Source organism: Grampus griseus, assembly GCF_964374135.1.
Source record: "Grampus griseus genome assembly, chromosome: X".
NCBI classification, from domain to species: domain Eukaryota; kingdom Metazoa; phylum Chordata; class Mammalia; order Artiodactyla; family Delphinidae; genus Grampus; species Grampus griseus.
In genome coordinates this window covers 14,575,520-14,595,416 of record NC_138999.1, presented here as the reverse complement: position 1 = coordinate 14,595,416, position 19,897 = coordinate 14,575,520, and the positions used below count along the sequence as shown (strand labels likewise).

Genomic DNA, 19,897 nt, shown 5'->3' with positions numbered 1-19,897 from the left:
GTGGTTTTGGCTCAAAGCCTGATAGCTATCCCACACTCTTGGGCCAGCTTCCTTCGGGGCCTCTGTTCTTTTATTTCATTGAGCATTTGTTTGGAGGCCGAGGCTGCCTCCTTCGATTGTACCTGGGATAAAGGGCCCCTGGCAGGTGCCCTGGGGGTAACCTACTCCCCCTTACTAGCAGAATCCTCTGCTCCATCTTACCTCCCTCCACTATGCTCACAATCGGTCAAAACTCACCATGTGCGCACACAGAACCATTTTGGGTGGTTTTTTCTTTTTTGCAGTTTGATAGTATTTTCAGTGTCTAGTTTCTTAAATCAAGGGACAATTAACATAAAATCAGATGATTCTTAAGTGGTCAGATACATCAGTGTTGATTATTGTGTGCATCTGTGTAACCACCGCCTGAAGAAGGCTATAAAAATTTCCATCACCCCAGAAAAGTCCTTCCCCCTCCCCCCTCCCCAGAGCAACCACTTTCTGATTCCTATCACGATACATCTTTTGGCTTGCTTTTGAATCGTGTCAATGAAATCTTATAGCATGTACACTTTTGTATCTGGCTTCTTTTGCTCAACACAGTGTTTTTGAAACACCGATGTCATTGCTCGTGGCAGGAGTTCTCTGCTTTTTATTGCCAAGTAGAGGTCCACCGTGTGGGTGTTGCCCATTGTGTTTATCCATTCACCTGTTGACAGACATCTGGGTTGTTTCCAGTTTGTGGCTCTTATGGCCAGACTGCTATGAACATCTGTACACAAGTCTTTTGTGAATATATGTTTTCATTTCTCTTGGGAGGAGACCTCAGAGTGGAATTGCTCAGCCTGAGGACGGGCAGTTGTTTAACCTCATTAGAAACTGCCGGACAGTTCTCCACAGTGGCTGTGCCGTTTTACCAGCAGTGTAGGAGCGTTCCAGTTGCTCCATGTCCTTACCAACTTTTGGTGTTACGGTCTTTCTCATTTTAGTCATTCTAATGGATGTGATATGATCCTTTAGGTTTTTCTTTTAAAGGACATTTTTAAGAATTTTCAAGCATGTCAGTCAGTGCCAGCTCAGACACTGAAAAGGTCCTGTGGAGGGGAAGCGAAGTGTTACATTTTTATGGTGCAGAGGTTTCTGCTTATCATCCCTGTCCGTGAAGCGGAGTCTTTCCAGCCCTGAGGGCTGTCTACAGACTGCCGCAGGGCAAGCTCAAGGCCAGAGCCCCAGCGGGGCGGGGGGGGGGGGGGGGGGGGAAGGCAGGCCAGGAGTCAGAGTGGAGGAGGGAGGGGCTCCCGCGAGGGGAGCTCAGAATGCCACCATGACAACCGCAGGGGGACAGATCGTGCCCCACGCGCGCACTCACACAGACGCTGAGAATCTAAGCCTTAAGTAGCCAGCAGGCCCAGGCCAGTTCACAATCCTGCTGTCCCTTCAGCTTCTGTGATCACACATGGTATGAAAGCTCCACGCAACGGGGATATGACATTTCCAATTTCTTACCTTGTAGTTGGCCTGGGCAACTGGAAATCCTCCAAAACCGGTTGCCAGGCATGGGACCACTTAGGTGGCGAGCGTCGGAACCATCCCTGTGGGTGCTGGCTACAGCCTTCCTGACTTCTCCAACCCTACGAGGGTGGGGAGCGCCTCTCAAACACTTTAGTTAATCTGTGTATCTTGACTATCACTAATGTTACCCATTTCTAACACTCATCACGCTAATTAGCAAGCCACCCATTTTACCACCAAAAGAACATTTCTAATATCCCCTGTGCTCTGCTAGCCAAGCTTCGAGTATTGCTAGAGACGAAGGGATAGCTAGAACTCCGGTAGCAGCCCAGGGTTGGGCCTCCCTGGTCTGAACTTGAGCTGACACCTCCCCACAACCCGGGGGGAGTGTGTTGATGACAACGCTGGCTGAGTGACTGCGTTAGGGCTTCACTTCAGTTAAGTCACGGGCAGGAAATGTCCCAGTGTAGGTGAGGGTGCCCGTACTGTGTAGAAAGTTTGCTCCAGTGTGGCAATGTCCCAGAGGCTTTAGACGGATGCGTACTTCGGAGAGAAACCCAGAAAGAGGGCAGTAATGTCAAACATCACACGAGAGCTTGCGAGTAGTGAAACATCAGTGTTCGGTGGAGGGGAGGGCACTTTCGAAAGGGCAGCCTTTGCCTGGACAATCAGTGATGTAGGGAACCAAGGGCAAGCTGGCCGAGCCCCTTGAAGCGTGGATGGTGGACCCGCCCGAAAGGAAAATCCCCAGGGACCTTTCCTAGAATGAATCCCGTGTGGCTGGGGAAAGGGCAGAAGTCCCAGGCCTCCCTGCTCTTCAAACCAGCAAAGCATCAAAGGGTACAAAGAGAGAAGGGGGTGTTGTGGTCCTAGCAGCTTCCTCTGGCCAAATGCCGGGCCCGCCAGCTTCCTGGGTCTGTGTGTCTGCGTTGAGCCAGGGCCCCGCTGCTTCTCCCTCCCACACCCCTACCCGCTCGCACGGGTGGGCCCCTGGGGGTCTCCAGGCGGAAGGATGCTAAAAGTCTGGCCTTCCCTGCTCTCTGATGGCAGCTCCACTCCCCCTGCCTCTCCCGACCCCGCCGGCTCTGTGAATGCCAAGGAAATGGACCCTTTCGGTGGAGACTTATGCAGGAACCAAGCAAAGGATGGTCCCGAACCCATGCTCATAAATCGATTGAAGTCAGGAAGAACAGCCACGGGAGTCGGTGCTTTCAGTGCAGGAAAGTTTGCACGTGGAGGCTCCGAACTGGGCTCTGAGCACTTGGGCGGCTCCTGCCGTTCTGGTTTGCAGCCAGTGGGGCTCGAGTTGCTTGGAGGCTGCAAGTCCGCCTGCCTCCAGCACCCGCTGTGTACAGAGCCGTCCCGGGAAGCGCAGTGTCGGGAAAGGTGACGCTAGCTGCCGTGCTGAACAAGTCGAATGTGTATTGCGGCTCAAGTGCAGCAGAAGTTTGTTCCTTCCTCACATAAAGCCCGAAGTGGGTGTTCCCAATGGCCGGTCGCCCTCCACCGAGCCGTGAGTCGGGTGTGCAGATTCCATCTTGTGGCTCCACTGTCTCCGTCAGGTGGCTTCCAGGAGGTCCCTGTGCATCAAGCTGAGGGGAGGAGAGAGAGGTTGGAGCATCGTGTATGGAAGGTTTGTAGGAGCCAGTCCTGGAGGTGCTGTACATCACTGCCACCCACGTTCTGTTTGCTAGAACTCAGGTGCGTGGCCACACCAAACTACCAGGGAGGCTGGGAAGCGTAGTCCAGGCAGATGAAGAGAGGGGTATGGCGAACAGCTGGCCAGTTGGCCGCAGATGACATCCTTTTCTGGGAAGGGTGGGAGTGAACCCTTACCTGGGATTCGCTGAGGTTTAGGAAGAGAGAGCTGTCCTTCAGGGGCCAGGGGTGGCTGGTGAGGGGCAGTGGTGGAGCGGGGAGCTCAGGTTGAGGCCTGCTGCAGGGGCAGAAGCAGGCCCGGGAGTTCTAAGCTCTGGTCAGAGGCAAGAAGACACTCCCCCTTCGCCACCCTCAGCAGCCCCCCCACATGGGGCCCTCTCCTCCCCTCTCCCATCCCCCAGACCTACCTTCCCTGCAATGTGTCCTTCACATTCTTGGAAAGCTCTGTCCCTTCCTCCCATCGGAACAACCATTCCCTGGGGCTTCACAGCTCAGTTTGTGGGGGAAAAAGAAAAGGGAACAAACCAATTCAAACCAAGGTGGTACTGATGTGCTGGGGCTGCTGAGAAAGCGGACGAGAAAATGAATGTGAAATGCCTAGCAGGGCACCTGGCACATAATAAGCGAATGCTTAGTAAATAGCTTATTATTCTCATCTTGTGAGTGTGAGTGTGAGTGTGTGTATGGCGGGGGGGGGGGAGAGCTAGCCAAGTCCCGCAAATTAATCTACTCACTCTTTTCCTCCCTATCTAATGGTCTCATGACTGAATCATGACCTTCTGTTCAGCAGGGCCTGTGGAAACATCAAAATTGTGTTGGTTGAGTCAGCAATCCTTTGGCTTCATTTCCGAAGGGCAACTTTTAACCCCCTTTGGAGGAGCCAGACACGCCTCTCATGTTCACAGCACCCTGTCTCTCCCTCAGGCCCTCCCCAGGCCCGGGCCCCGGGCTCCACACCTGTCCTCTGGTGCCTTTCCTCCTGCTTCTGGACCGCCTGCCCCGCTCATTCCACCATCTCCTCTACTGAAATCCTGCCCCGTGGCAAGACCCGGTTCACATTGTCACTTCTGGGAGTAAAGGTTGAGTGACTGGAACTCAGGGGTGGAGCAGGTGAGGACAAAGGAGAATTAGCACGGATCCTGGGTTTGGGGACCACCTTGAGTGTTAGAGGGACGACAGGCGGACTCATTCGAATCTGCTTGCCCACCGTGGGGTGTATGCATGTGTGTATGTGTGAACGCACATTCCAGAACTCTTCCCTGGAAGAAAATAGGAAATAACACCTATAATCTTCATCGTCGACTAGCCAGATGTTACACTGCAGCTTCTCCTCCCCATACAGTACCCTTGCATTGTTTATGCTGTATTAGCTGCAACCACGAGACTTGCTTTAAGATAAATATAGTGCATTTCTAGAATTTCCAAAGACTCACCAACCCAAAGATTCTGCAGTGTCTTGTTCTGTTCTTGAGAGAGCTTGACTCCGGACAGAGGGGTGCTTCTGACAAAACAGAATTCCAGAAAGAAGGCTCCCTGTTGAAAAGACGAGCACTCTCCGCCCTCTTCCTGCATTGTCTGTGTACTTCTCGGGTCGAGGTTGCTATATTATTATTTTGAGGCGGTGTGCAGCTGATGAAGTGAAGTGGTATTTGTTTATTTATTGTTTTTTGGGCCCCGAGTTGGAACACAAGATCACTAGAAGAGAAACTCCCTCTATGACTCATCCCAGGAACATCTTGCGTTCCAGCCAGCACAAATATGATTAAAAGAACCTTCTTGAGGGCCCAAATTATATTCTAGCGAAGGAGCACATTAGCCAAGCTGAGCATCTCTGGAACATTTTGCTTTTGGAAAGGGAGCTGTCTCTGGCCTCGTCATGTGCCTGACTCTTTATGAGATCTCAAGGCACACTTCTAGCAGATCCCTCTGTGGCTTGGAGATTGTTACCATAACAGAGTGTCTTCTTCACAGGGGTCACAGAAAGCGCCAGCAGTTGGGGAAACACCTGGTCGTGGTGGCCTGAGTTGGTGACATTTGAGTCGTCACATAATAAGCACTAGAACTTTCCAGGGCATGGCTGGTGTAGCAGACATGGTTGACATCCTGTCCCCATGCCCTCTCAGAGTGACCCCTGTACTCCAAAGGCTGCTCGCTGAAAATACCTGTGGTTTTCCCTCAGGCTTTTTTCCCTTAGTCTCAGGAGTGCCCTAGGCCCGCGTGCTGGGCTGGCTGGAAGTGCCAAGGAATTAACACATCGCCCAGGAGCAGCCCTTGACGTCTGGTGGTTGGGGCTTGGTGAATAAGTGCCCCACCGCCCAGGCAGGTGTTCTCCACTGTCTCCCAGTGTTACCTGTGCAGCTGAGCCCCAGTTGCCCGTGGTGGTAACTAACTTGGTAAGTTGGCTTCTTTCCTTTCCCAGTCTCACTGCTTCACTTCTCTGCTGGTGTTTTCTAGATCTTCTGCCAAAGAAACTTCTTGCAGTCAAGCCAGTCTGTGGAGGAGCCCAAACTAAGATAAGGAGCCAGTTGGGATCATCAAAACCCAACAGCTTCCCCCTCCCCCCCCCCTCGCCGCTTACCGTGTCTGCCACAGTTGGTCGTTAGGCTTCCACCGTGGCTGTGACATTGCAGTAGCATGTGTGCATGGGGGTGCAGTCCTTTGAGACCCCTAACCTCTGCAGAGAAACCTGGTGAGACAGAGACCAGAGCTGGAGGAGGTAGCCAGTTCAGTAACAGGGCCCTGTGAAGACAGTTCCAGTATTGCTAAAACCTCTGGACCTGGGAGCCACATACTCATGTGGTTCTTGGTATGTGAACAGCAAGTGTTTGTTGATTGAGTCTAGGAAGGAATGAAGAATTGACTCGCATTCACTTCCTCTGTAAGCTCTGAAGGCTTAAAGGTTGAGGCCATGTCCCATCCCCTTTTTGCACATCAAGTGCCTTTTAATGGAGCCAGCAAACTTGGTCGTAGCTGTAGGCTCTCGTCTCTGTGGAGGGATTTCAAGATAAGTAAGATTCCTCCCTTTGGTTGGTATCTGAAATCGCTCAGTTAGGATTTCATTTCTTCGTCCATAACATTATCACTGACTGAATTCAGTTTATTATACCAATAAAGGAAACATAATTCTTGAACCTATTAGTCATAGAGCTCATTGAGAATGAGTTTATCAGCTCCATTCTGGAACACCCAATTCTGATAGAGGAAACCCAATTCTGACTGCCCAAGGAGGGGCTGAGAGGTAAGCAAAGACAAAGGTCAGGCACCAAAAGAAGACTAATCTATGTTGTTTTCTACGACTGCCAAGTCAAGTCATAAGTGAATGTGCTTGGTGGTTCTAAAAGCATGGGAGAAGCTTTCCCCGAATTCGGATCACCTTTCTCGTGTACCTCTAGTGCTGGTGAACAATTTCCTATTTTCCCTCATTCTGCTGGGAAGCTCCACTCCCGCCTCTCCCTCCACCACCCTGCACAGCAACCATGTGGTTGTAGCTCAACAGCGATCCCTTTTGGGCAGCTGAGTAAAGGTCATTCAGCGCTTTTCTCACCGCTTTCCTCAGTTTCTGGGTTTTCTCTCTTCCAGCCGAGCAACCTTCTTTCCTTCAACTCTTGCCCAGTTATCTCAGAAAATTCTTCTGCTTTCTCTCTCCCTCTTGTGCTTACCCAATTCCTCTCCTCTTCCACCCCTCCCTTGTTTTTGAGAAAATGCCCCAATCTTGCAGCTAGGCAGGAGAGGAGAGAGCTATTTAGGCCCTTCTGTCACGGAGAAAGAAAACTGTAGGATCTGAAGTGAAATGACGCATCACAGCCAATCAGCTATAACTTTGGAACTTTACAAATGCTCATGAGTCCATATTCCAGATACAAAAGGCTCTGGCCACCTCTTCTTTCTCCCCCAGCCTCCCAGCCTGAATGAGAAGTAGATTTTTGTATTTATTGAATTGTTTTCCCATTGTCTTTCATTTCCTGTAGGGCAACAGTGTTGTTTTCTATTTTCACCGCAAATGTTCAATATTTCAGCTATGCTGGGGGTTAAGTGAGTTTTTGTGGAAACCTCACCATCAGATGTAATATTAATTCTATGGTAAATGCCTTCCCAGTTCCTAGCAGCTGATTTTAAAACGAACCTCTGAACAAACAGGGTTTTAACTCAGAAACTGAATGTACAAACCCATTGGGAGCGTTTGTAATGCTACTTAAGACACTGAGAGGAAATATAGGCAGTGGATCTGATAATGATGACAGTGATGCTAGTGACAAGGTGACAGTAATGATGGTGATGATGTGATGGCTATGACAGTGAGACTGATGATGATGAAGCTGAAGACAGTGACAGTGGTGACGACGATGGTGACAGTAGTGGTGATGATGATGTTAGCCATGTTATTTTCAACATTATCACCAACTTTTTTTTTTTTGTGGCTGCGTTGGGTCTTCGTTGCTGCACGCAGGCTTTCTCTAGTTGCGGTGAGCGGGCTTCTCATTGCGGTGGCTTCTCTTGTTGCGGAGCACGGGCTCTAGATGTGCGGGCTCAGTAGTTGTGGCTCACGGGCTCTAGAGCACAGGCTCGGTAGTTGTGGCGCACAGGCTCAGTTGCTCCGCGGCATGTGGCATCTTCCCGGCCCAGGGCTCGAACCCGTGTCCCCTGCATCGGCAGGTGGATTCTTAACCGCTGCACCACCAGGGAAGCAGCCCTAGCCATGTTTTATTGGGAACTTTCTAAGTGCCAGGCCCTGTGCCAGCTACTTGACACTGATTATTTCCTTTCATCCTTACAACAGTCCAGCTCTTCCCCCCCACCCCAGGTCTTTTTTAACCTCCATTTTGCACAGAGGGAAACTGAGGCTTAGAAGTAACTTGCCCAAGGTCACACAGGTAGCAAAGTTAGGCAGAGCTGAAATTTGAACCTAGGCCTGTCTGAGTTCGAAGCTTGTACTTCTGACCCCTCTCGGGAGTGGGGGGCAGGGGGCAGTGCCCAGGTGAGGCTGGCACAGTTTTCATGCCGAGAGTTGGTGAGCGGCTCATGTGCGTTAGGATAAAGGGAAAATCGGAACTCCAGTCCTTTGCACCTCGCAGATCTGCACCCCTTCCTTCCAGTGACCCCTCGGAGGGCCTATTTCTGGCACACTAGTCTCTGGAAAATGTCCTGCTAATGACACGGGATTATAAACAGTCCTTTTCCCAGAACAAAAATTTAACCTTTGTATCTCAATCTAATTAGAAGTATTTTCTCTTCCAGGAGCAGGTTTTTTTTTCCCTCTTTGTTCCTTATTTAAGAGGTTTCTTTATTGCCAGAAAAATCTCCAAACACCATAGCTTTTTAAGATGATAGACCCTGGCCAGAGATCTTGAACATGACCTGTGCTCCTGCACGAGATGGCCACTCCGGCACCGGCACCTGAGGGTGTTCGGGTGCTGTGTGTCCAGCTTAAGGCTCTGGGACCTTGGCCGAGTGCAGGGGTGGACACTCCTGGGCTCTCACAGCCCACATCCAGGTGGGTGTCCCCTGCCACCAGCAGCAGTTCTTTATGATTTTCTCTGGTGATTCTGATCTGTGTCTCTCCCCTTCCCCTGGGCTCACCAAGACTTGAGGAGGGTGCTTCCTTCCTCTTAGTTTCAGGGGCAACCCTCCCTGAACAGTAAGCATTTCTCCTCTACCTTAGAGGGGTCCCCGCACTGACATCTCTTCCCATTGCTGTCTAGGGACTGGCATCCTTTTAGAGACTTACTCCTTTACCTCTGCAAGAACTGTGCACCTTGAGGGAGCCCTGTTAGAAGCAGGTCGCCCTGGGAGAGTATCAGTTGGTGAATCCTTGGGGAATTGAGCTGAGAGAGAAGGCAATGAGCATGTGGAGAAAACAGCATCAGGGTGGAGGGCTAGGAGATGCACGCCTGGCACGCAGCGAAGGCACTCAGGTAGTTTTTGAAAGAATACATACATGAGTGGACGTGAACCTAGTTCTCTATTCCGGTCCCGCACCCAGGCCTGCAGCCCGAGGGCCGCCATAGGTCCTCTGTGGGCAGGCTGGAGGTACCTGGGAGTCTAAAATGAGATCGGAAATGCAAAGACATCTGACAGTCTCTTCCTGGGCCAGAAAGGAACCAGGGCCACTGCGTGGCACCCTCCACAGCCAGACCCCAGATCCCTCCTGTGCTCTGGTGGAATCCTACCACGTCGTAGGGACGTTTGGCACATCGTGGCTTCCCGACTGCGCTGTGATGTCTTCACCCCACAGACCCTGCCCTGCTCTGGAAGTGGAGTCCCAAGAGAGATAAGCCATGCTCTGACTGGAGCCGAAGGGTCTTCTTACCTTCTCCCCTCCTTTTGGCCTTCTCTTCTCCCCTGGCCTGGTTTAAAGATGAACCAGAACTCCCAAAAGAGCCTGCCTCCTTTCTCTAACCTTTCCCTCTTCACCATTCCTGGTCCCTCCCTCCAAGCTGCTCCCCTCACCCACGCTGTGGGCTTTGGAGTTGGGAGGATAGGGACTGGCGTCTTCTCGGGGGTCATGGGCGTGGCCCAGAAAGACCCGCCCCCATTCTGCCTTTCCCCCACCCCCTTGTGCCCTTTCCCTCTTCCATCCAAGTCTCTTGAATTCCCACACGTCCCCATCCCTCAGGACCCGCAGCAATTCCTAGAAGGCCGGGTTTGACTCCTTCCCGCAGACACCACTCACTCGTGGGAGGCCTGAGTTAACTTTCCACCCCACCATGAGAGGGGGGCAGTACCCCACGTTACAGAAGAGGAAACTGAGTCCCAGGGACACAAAATGACTTTACCCCAGTCACAAAGAGCTCATGTGTATGTGTGTGTGTGTGTGTCTTGAATCTCATCTTTTACTTCTATTTCAATTTCTTATCCATTAGATACCATGCACTCGAGGGTTTATTTCATCTTTTTTTATCAAGCTCCTCACCCATCAAACTCTATTTGACAGTCTGATGGTTGACTCTGGTTAAGGGATACAGACGTAGCAGGGGACCCCTTTGACTCAAGTGAAATTTGAACCCAAGGCAATGGCTGAGGGACTGCTTTTGAAGGAGCACAGGTCTGAGAGTCTTGCACGCTACAACCTCTGAGCCTCACTCAACCAGTGAACCTCAGCTTCCTGCTCTGCAGAATGTGAGGGGTGGCCTGGGCCAGTGACCCCAAGACTCGTTCAGGCAGGGGGGGACCCTTGGAAGTCTCGCTGGGCCTTGGAAGCTCTGTCTCTCCTGCCGAGTTCCACCTTTTTCATGCTTGCACTCCTATCAGAAACAAAAGAAAGAATTGAACACCCCCTCAGCACATACACATGGTTAAATTATATCTGTCTTCCTGTATTTATTTATTACATTTGCCATAAAATAGAAAAACGGGAATAAAAAGGATGAGACGGTAAAATGACGACTTTACCCTGCTCCCCGGAGGCCTGGGAGTGCCCTGGCGTCAGTGGCCAGTGTACTGTGCTCGGGCTCGAGGCTTCCTCCTGCCCGACTGTCTCACAGCTCCCATCTTTCACCAATATCACATCACATCACAGCTAAGATTTTCACTCAGTCCTCTCTGGCAGAACTTCCCACGGCCGCTGCCCACCTTCACAAAGGTGAGACTCGTCACGAGCTGCATGGCCACCACCGTTTTAATAAATGAAGCAACGTGTTGGGGACTCGTTCCCAAAGCTAGCTTGGGTTGTCCTAGTCCTTTCGGAGGGCCGTGGAGATCTCTGCGTGGAAAAGGCAATCGGCTGTAAGCCAGGTGACTATTTCGTGTACTCGCCGTATCGTAGCCAATTTGGGAATCCATTCATGTGATAATTATGTTCACAGCTTCAGTAGAAACGCCCTGTGCTGATGTCTGAAGCTCAGAAAATTTAATCATTGGGGCAAGTAATTGACAATCATTACGCCCTATGGGGAGAGCAAAACCATTTTTTACCCAGTTGGAATTACTTCTTAGATATTTAGTGCATATCAGGTCCTGAATGGTGAAACCATATCTACGTTGTATTAAAGGATGCGAGTCATGCTTTGCTCATTTCACTCATAGTAAGTGGCTGGTTACTTTTATACACCATTAGGTTGATCATTGAGGCCGTAGTTTTAAGTGCTGGATCGAAAGCAAGAAATAGATTTAGAATAAGGTGCAGTTGGGAGGGGGAGGATACTTACAGAGGTCTCTGGGAAGTCAGCCTTGCAAGAAGGAGTGACACCTCACTTTTTCCCGGGGGCGGGGGCACATGGGAAGACTCTGTGACGGCCAGGGTGGAAGTTGAGGGAATTCCGGACTTGATGGCTTTAGTCTTTTCTGTGAAGTAAGAAGCAAGATCAGCCACTAAGAAGAAGGTTGGCTGACCAGGTGCCTTGTTCTCTGGCCTTTGGATTAAGGCCATTCTGACTGCACAGTAGAGCCACCTGGGGTATTTTTCAAAACCCCAATGCCCCGGCTGTACCCCAGACCAATTAAGTCAGAGTCTTGGTGGTGGGACCCAGGCATCAGTATTTTTTAAAGCTTCTGGGTGATTCTAACGTGTAGCCAGGTTGAGAACCGGAGCTAAGCCAGCACCTGTCAGATGTGAACGTGCGCACAGATCATCCTGGGAGCTTGTCGAGATGCAGGTGCTGATTCAGGTGGTCTGGGGTGGGGCTCGAGACTCTGCATTTTTAGCAGGCTCTCAGGTAGTGCTGCTGCTCCACGGACATGGACGATCCAATTCTGACCTGAAAAAATGATGGCTGCCCACGGGCTCCATAAAGACCAAAGCTGTTGATATTTTACAGTTGGAAAACACATAGTATCGGGGTATATTTTCAGAAAATGAATGTCTTTTTTAAAATAAATTTATTTATTTTTGGCTGCGTTGGGTCTTCGTTGCTGTGCGCGGGCTTTCTCCAGTTGCGGCGAGCGGGGGCTGCTCTTTGTTGCGGTGCGCGGGCTTCTCATTGTGGTGGCTTCTCTCGTTGCGGAGCTCGGGCTCTAGGCACACAGGCTTCAGTAGTTATGGCTCATGGGCTCAGGAGTTGTGGCTCACGGGCTCTAGAGCGCAGGCTCAGTAGTTGTGGAGCACGGTCTCTAGGCACGAGGGCTCAGTAGTTATGGCTCACGGGCTCAGTAGTTGTGGCTCACGGGCTCAGTAGTTATGGCTCACAGGCTCAGTAATTGTGGCGCACGGGCTTAGTTGCCCCGCGGCATGTGGGGTCTTCCCAGACCAGGGCTTGAACGCGTGTCTCCTGCATTGGCAGGCGGATTCTTAACCACTGCGCCACCAGGGAAGTCCTGAAAATGAATGTCTTAAAGGAAGAAATTTATCTTGGTAAAATATCTAGGTGAGGCTGACTTCAGGGGAAGAGGAGGGCAGGTCACATCTGCAGGCTGTTCGGGCTGAAGGGGGTGTCCCCAGGATCGGGACCAGGGGACTCCAGAATGGCCCGCCCTAGATCATCCAGGTCCTGGAGGTGGAATGTGCCCAGATCACTAAGACTGCTTCCCGTGAGGCTGAGCTCACTTCCACGTGACCTCACTCCAGTGGTCCCAGGGTCCTCACAGGGCTCCCAGGCAGCCAGTGGCCCCTGGCTTGCGTTACCACGAGGTGACCCTGCCCACCAGACCTAGGAACCCGGTCCTCAAGCATTTCCTCAGGGGCGCTTGGTGCTGCAGACCAGGGGCCTTGCGGTCGTCTTGATAGTTGTTTCTGTGGTGAAAATGCTCTCAATTCACGGTACAAAATCAGGCCCCTCTCTAGAAGGTGATATAGGGCTCCTGGCATGCCCACAGGGCTTTTGTCCAAATTCCCAGCTCAGAAATCAAGCTCTGCGTGAGGCGGTCTCGGGGATCCTGTCCTGGGTTAGAGTGGGGTTCACAGTCACATTCTGAACTTCCTTCAGTTGGAGTCGGTGCAGGCTCCTCAGGGGGTCCCCATGGGATCATTTAGGATGTAGCTGAGGGTATTAAGTTGAGTGTGTGAGTGTGTGTGTGTGTGTGTGTGTGTGTGTGTGTGTAGAGAGAGAGAGAGAGAGGGAGAGAGAGATTAGGTGTTAAATGCCCACAACAGGGAAATAGATGGACTCTACGACCTAGAGAGTATTCTAAATTATCTGAGTGGTCAACTGTTTTCACTTTTGAAATTAAGCTATAAATGAATCCTTGTCAAAAAAATGTCAACCTGTCTGGAAGCCTGTAAGGTAAACTGAGTCCTTTGTGCGATGCTCTGGAGGCAGGAGGCCTGAGAGGCAGGCTCGACTTGCAGGGCGCCCAGTGGGGTGCAGATGTGGGGCGGGTCACTGACCTACCGCCTGGGAGTTGGGCCCCAGGTTGGCTTCTTCACGAATGTAACTCCTTATCAGGAAAACGGCACACGTGTCGCTTTGCTTTGGTTTTCTTTGTCCGTGTGTGTCAGAGAAACACGGGACCCTAGGATGAATCCATTCACAGGTCACCGTGTCAGACTCTTCACTGTCCACAAAGTGCTTTCGCATCTACTGTCTCGTCGTTGGAGTCTCCCCCTGGCTGGTGAAGGTGGGTGACTGCCATGTTCCCCTCCGTGGCACCTGTGGGCCTGACCCTCTGCTCTCTCCACACCAAGAGCAGGGTGACCTCTGTGATAACTGGCCTCTGGCGAGTTTTATTTAGCCTTTCTGGGTCACGGTTTCCTCATCTGTAAAAAAGATCGGGAAGAGGACAGAGATGTAAGCTTTAATGTCCCTGCCAGTCTTGGTATGCCATGATTCTATAAATGTGACAAGACGCTGGGTATGAGAACGCCAGGCTGCAAAAGGCCTAGATACTCATTCATGCCCTCCTTTCTGAAAGGATTCACCAGCTACGGTTATAAAGATGAGCGGGTGAGAAAGTGGTTTCTCATACTGGCAATGCCAGTATGAGGGGGAGGTTCAGGACTTGCCAAGGTAAGTTGGGGTCCTGTGGGAGCTCAGTGGGGTTGGGGGAGATCTCAGAGGATGAGAGTCCAGCGTCTGACAGGTGAGCAGGAGTTGGCTGGGTGAAGGTCAAGGCCCGAGAGGACTCCAAGCTGAGGGGCAGATCCTGGGGACAACGTGCCTCTGGTATCCTTAGATCTTCGTGATAGTTAGACAAGGGGTTCAGGTGGCAATTTTGTGACCCCACAGGTCTCTGAGCCCAATTACTGCCCCAGACAGTCCTTCCTCACCTCCCCAGCTGCTCTGTGCCCTGAGGCTTCTCCGCAGGGTCTCCATCTGGGGGGCGCATAGGCAACTGGCCACGCGCCAAGAGAGCGAGGGTCGCCAGCACCCACGGATCCAGATCGCCCACTTCCCCTCCCTTTACGCCCCGCCCCATACCCCCGGGGGTAATGGGTGCAGGCCGAATGATGGCCGATCTCATTTAAATCCATTTAATATTTTGAAAAACCCAAACAAAAGGCTCCCAGCCACCTCTGAAGAAACGGCACTCCCTCAGCATGAGCATTACGGGGTTTCTGTGACACGACCTCTCCAGTCGGCATCTGGCTTCTGGCTTGTCCTCAGGAACACAGACTTGCGCTGTGAACCCTCATCTCAGGAGCTGGTTGTTTTCCTCAGGGCATCCCTGCGGCTTCCAGCACTGGCTCCTACCACAGTGACAGCCGCTCCGGCCCCTCAGCTGCTGACCCAGAGTCGGGGGGCGTGCTGTCAGGGTGAATGAGGGGAGGAGGAGCGGGGCGGAAGAGGGGAAGAGCCCCCTGGGAGGCGGGAGGGTGCTTGACGAAGGCAGTGTAGTCCTGGGCCCCGCGTGGTACGCGACGCGGAGCGGGTGCTCAGTCCCCGGTGGGGAGCGGCGGGCATCGTCTCAGCAGGCCTCTAGGTGAGTGACCGCGGCTGCTCCCCGGGCCTGCTTGGCTCAGTCATCAGGCAGGTGCAAAGCTGTCACGTGGGAGGAGGCAGGGGTGGCAGCCCTGCCCTTGGCCCCCGAGGTGCCGCACACTGCCACCTGCATCCTGGCCCGTCCCGCAGCGCATCTGGCCCCGGCCCTGTCCCCAGAGGCTTGAGGCCCCGGCAAGGGGCCCGATGGCGAGAGTTTAAAGGCACTGAGCGCCCCCTGTGGGCGGCACCCTCACCTCTGGCAGGACGGCCTCGTACTCTGAGCGGGAAGGTTCTGGAGGCTTAGCAGTCCTAGGGCCAGGGCCAGGCCGGGAGAGGAGTGAGGCTGCGCGGGGAGAGATGAGAGCCGCCCCCGGAGCCGAAGGTATGTGCCGGGAGCCGGTCGGGGAGGCGCCGAGAACGTGTAGCCTGTCATGAGAAAGCAGCCTCACAGCCGGGTAGTCCCGAGGCCGCGGGAAACACGGGCCGGACTGGTGGCCGCGGTACCTCCTCTGACCGCTGCTGTCCTTGTCCGCACCAGCCCCGCCCAAGCTTCCCTTCAGCCTTCTGCCACCCCGCCCTGGGCTCTGGCCACTGTGAGGGACAGGGTGGCCCTTCTGGAGGAGGCCTTCGAAGGGCTGTCCGTGAGTGGCCGACAGAGCTCTGTCCCGCCGAGGCTGATGCCCCTCCTGGCTTCACGCTGCCGCCTTCTCATGCTAGCCAGTCTCTGTCCGATCAACGGCGTGCAGCCCCGGTAGACTCTAATCCCCATGAAAGCAGGAGCATCTTCAAGATCATGACAGCATCTCCGGCCCCCAGCAAAGCGCTGGGCAGGCAGTAGGCGCTCAGCAAATTGATTGGTTGGGTGGGTGAATGAATGCATGGAAGAATGAATGAATGGTGCACTGGAGGCACGGCATTTTCTGGGCTGAATCAGGGAGCAGTCCTCTCAGGAAAAACCAGGCCCTTCAGCTGGGGCAAGCCCCCTCAGGCTCCCTGGGGACGGGCTTCCTCAGAGGCTCCGCAGTGTGCCCTGCCGAGGGCGTCACTCACCATTCCTTCTCCATAAGGTTCTCTGCACAGCATCCTTCCCCTTGTCCTCCCCTCCTCCTGCTTCAGAGAAACTCCTTGTTCTGTGCACTTGACACGTTGTGATTGTCTGGAAATATCACAAAGTTGTTCATTTCTTAAAGCTGCCTTCCTGTAGTGAGGCCTCGTTTGTTCATTTCTATTCCCATGGTGTGCTGGGCCACCTCTCTTGTTGTGGAGGTTGTGTTGGTAATTTCGGGGTGAGGAGAGAAGGACAAGTTGACCCCAGGACGAAAGTCTAGACCGCTCAGACAGGTGAGGTCAAGAATCGGAGTTGCCCAAGGCCTGCCCAGCAAGACTGAGGATTATTGAATTATTATTGAGCCCAACCAGACTCCAGGGCTGCACAGATCCCCGAGTTAGACATGGTGCCTGCCTTCTCCATGGTAACAAGGCTAAATATGGACGCGTTTCCATGGAGAGCCATATCGCAGCTGCAGCCCTGCTTCCTCCAGGAAGCACCAGCGCTGGGCTTCTTCGGCTTCTCAGGAGGTGGCCAGTGGTGCCGCGGACATCAAGAAAGTATATCTCACCTCTGAGGACGTTTGTTTCCAACAAGGGTTCCGTTTCCCCGGCCCTAGGTTCGTCAACATGTGTTCCTCTTGACAGCTAGAAGTTAGGAGAGAGAGGTCACAGGTCAGACAGACGGAATGGGAACAGTGACGCTGGACCCAATGAGCATTCGTGCAAGTTATCCTGTCTTCACTCCTTGGCGTGGCTTTTCCTATTACTGGAGGAAAGGGGGTGTCACTGGTTGGAGGGAGACAGCTGTAATGAGCCTCGTATAAATACACTGCTGTTCCTCTCATCAAGCCTCTTTTGGAAGAATTATTGCTGCTACAAAGAGTTTTTTAAATGCTTTCCATAACTGGGATGGCCCCCTTCCAATTTCATACAATATTCTAACGTGACAGGGTTCTATTTTTTTTCTTAAAGGAAAGTAAGTCTTTGCTGCATATTTGAATTTGAACAAGTCCAATCCCCGCATATCTTAACTGTCCGATAGAACGATGTGGAATGAAACTTTGTGTTTGTCGCAGGCTAAACATATAAGCTGAGGGAGTGTTCGGCCTCACAATACTCTGTTTAACCGTACTTGGCTATTTAGTCATTACATCATCTGTGTTTATAGTTTAATCGTCTGTTAAATTGGGGCTGTCCACGCACAGCTGATCGTATGGGTGTGTTCGTATATGTTAGGGAATATCTGTAACATGTATGTATACGCAGAGAGATGGGTGTGCTCCCCGGTTAACTAAGATGTGGAAACTTTTAAAAGATGTAGAGAGAGCTCTCAAGGCAATTATAGTCTCAGAAGGAAGATTCATATGGTGTGTTCTGTGTTGCAGGCCGAGTGGCATCAGAGCTGAGTGATGGACGATCTGCAGTCCCAGAACCTCTCCATGGACATGACCGACTCCTCCCCTGCCTTGGCCAATAACAGACTGGAGAACGGCATGGCCCAGCTGATCACCACTGAGGCCTGGAACATCAACTCCACCGACCTGGTAAAGAAGGCCCTGGTGACCGTGCCGGCCCCGTCCATTCTGAACCCCCCGGCTGAGTCCCAGAGCGGCATGGCTCTGAAGGTAGCGGCCACCGTGCTTCAGCCCCTGTGCCTCGGGGAGAGCCCGGTGGTGATGCCCATTCACATGCAGGTGGAGGGCAGCCCCGCGCCTGAGCTCAACCCTAACGGCAACGCCACTTACGTCATGACCACACAGGGCCCCGTGCAGCTGCCGGTGGTGCTGGAGCAGCACGTCTTCCAGCACCTCAACTCCCCTCTGGTCCTGCCACAGGAGGCCCCGTGCTCCTCCAGCGCCATCCACAGCAACCTCTTCCAGGGAGCCGAGGACCCCGAGGCCCAGCCCCAGCTCCTGGACCTCAGGATCCCCAGCCAGCCGCAGGAGCCCACGTTGCCCTTCGAAGCCGTGCTCCAGAATTTGTTTCCTTCGCAGGGCGCTCTCGGCCCTCCACCCTGTCAGCCTCCGCCGGGATACGCCCCTGTGCCCCCCCAGCCCTTTAACTCCCCCTTGTCCCCCCTGGTCCCGCCAGCCACCCTCTTGGTTCCCTACCCTGTGATCGTCCCCTTGCCTGTGCCGGTCCCCATTCCCATCCCCATCCCAGTGCCTCAGAGTTCTGAATCCAAGTTCAGCCCCAGCTTCCGAAAGCCGCCATCTTCCTTCGGCCTACACCCGTTTAAAGGCACTCAGACCCCTCTCCAGAAGGAGGAACTGAAGCCCTTCGACCTCCTCCCGCCGAGGGAGTACTTCCAGCTCGGCCGCCACACCGTCATCAAGATGGGGAGTGAGAACGAGGCCCTGGATCTCTCCATGAAGTCGGTGCCCTGGCTCAAGGCTGGCGAAGTCAGTCCCCCGATGTGCCAGGAAGATGCAGCCCTAGACCTGTCACTGGCAGCCCACCGGAAATCTGAGCCCCCCCCTGAGACATTGTATGACAGCAGCGGGTCAGCGGACAGCCCAGGTCACACTGTGATGGAGAAACTTCCCAGTGGCACGGAAGTGCCCTTTGCCCCTGCCACGCCCCACGAGGCCTCAGCCGCGATGGATAGTCACATGGGCAGCAGCGTTGCCGCCGAGCCACCCAGCCAGCCCAGCAGTGAGGTCAAGGCTGAAAATAACATTGAGATTGTGAGCGAGTCCCAGGCGGCCAAGGTGATCGTCTCCGTGGAAGACACTGTGCCTACCATCTTCTGTGGCAAGATCAAAGGCCTCTCGGGGGTGTCCACCAAAAACTTCTCCTTCAAAAGAGAAGACTCCATGCTTCAGGGCTATGACATCAACAGCCCAGGAGAAGAGTCCATGGGAAACGCGGAGCCCCTTAGGAAACCCGTCAAAAACCGGAGCATAAAGTTAAAGAAAGTGAACTCCCAGGAAATACACATGCTCCCAATCAAAAAACAACGGCTGGCCACCTTTTTTCCAAGGAAGTAAATAACGGCTTTTTAAAATTTTTATGATTATAATATGGGGAAAGGTGCATTGGTTTTATAAAAAGGCATTTAAAACAAATTATCTTTGTTAATTATTTTGGGGAGTAGCTGGGAAGCGGGAAGGCAAATTGGCTCTAAGCAAGTTTCATTTTCTTTTTTAATTTTTGACTTTTCACAAATGAGTAAATAAGAGCAACCTATTTTTCAAGCAGATTGCACATTTTTTTGCAGCTTTAATGGAATATTGGGTGAATCAGAGGGGTAAAAAAGCTATTTTCATTGCCACAAAGTGCTTTGATGATGTAATACCTAATGAAGGGTAGGATGAATATTTCACAATAAATGTTTGTTTGCACTAACTGGTTGCAGTATTCTATCATTTATAAAATCTGCATTCCTGAACTGGCAGGGTTTGGCCAAAACTGTCGCTTGTGAAGCACTGCAAGCTATCCGTGTTTAGAGACCGAAGCTCTTCGGGCATATTGGGCAAAGAAGGATCATATTGGCCTATGTCCTCAGAAAAGGAGGATTAGGGGCAGGACAGGAATAAAGATGCAGACGTAGAGAATGGACTTGAGGACACGGGGAGGGGGAAGGGTAAGCTGGGACGAAATGAGAGAGTGGCATGGACATATATATACGCGACCAAATGTAAAATAGCTAGCTAGTGGGAAGCAGCCGCATAGCACAGGGAGATCACCTCGGCGCTTTGTGTCCATCCACCTAGAGGGGTGGGACAGGGAGGGTGGGAGGGAGGCGCAAAAGGGAGGGGATATGGGGATGTATGTATATGTATAGCTGATTCACTTTGTTATATACAGCAGCAACTAACACACCATTGTAAAGCAATTATACTCCAATAAAGATGTTTAAAAAAAAAAAGAAAAGGAGGATTAGGAATATGTATGACCTTGAGCAA

The 19,897-nt window shown here is 52.4% G+C and overlaps 1 protein-coding gene across 1 annotated transcript in view; it reads left to right on the top strand.

Moving 5' to 3' along the window:
- The window catches only part of RAI2 (retinoic acid induced 2), a 60,058-nt gene extending 40,374 nt beyond the window's left edge, over positions 1-19,684 (top strand). Inside the window, exon 2 of the mRNA XM_082681140.1 lies at positions 17,375-19,684. Within this exon, the coding sequence (XP_082537266.1) occupies positions 17,399-18,979 (1,581 nt within the window). The 5' untranslated portion in view covers positions 17,375-17,398 and the 3' untranslated portion in view covers positions 18,980-19,684. The remainder of the gene's footprint in view (positions 1-17,374) is intronic.
- Positions 19,685-19,897: the final 213 nt, after the last annotated feature.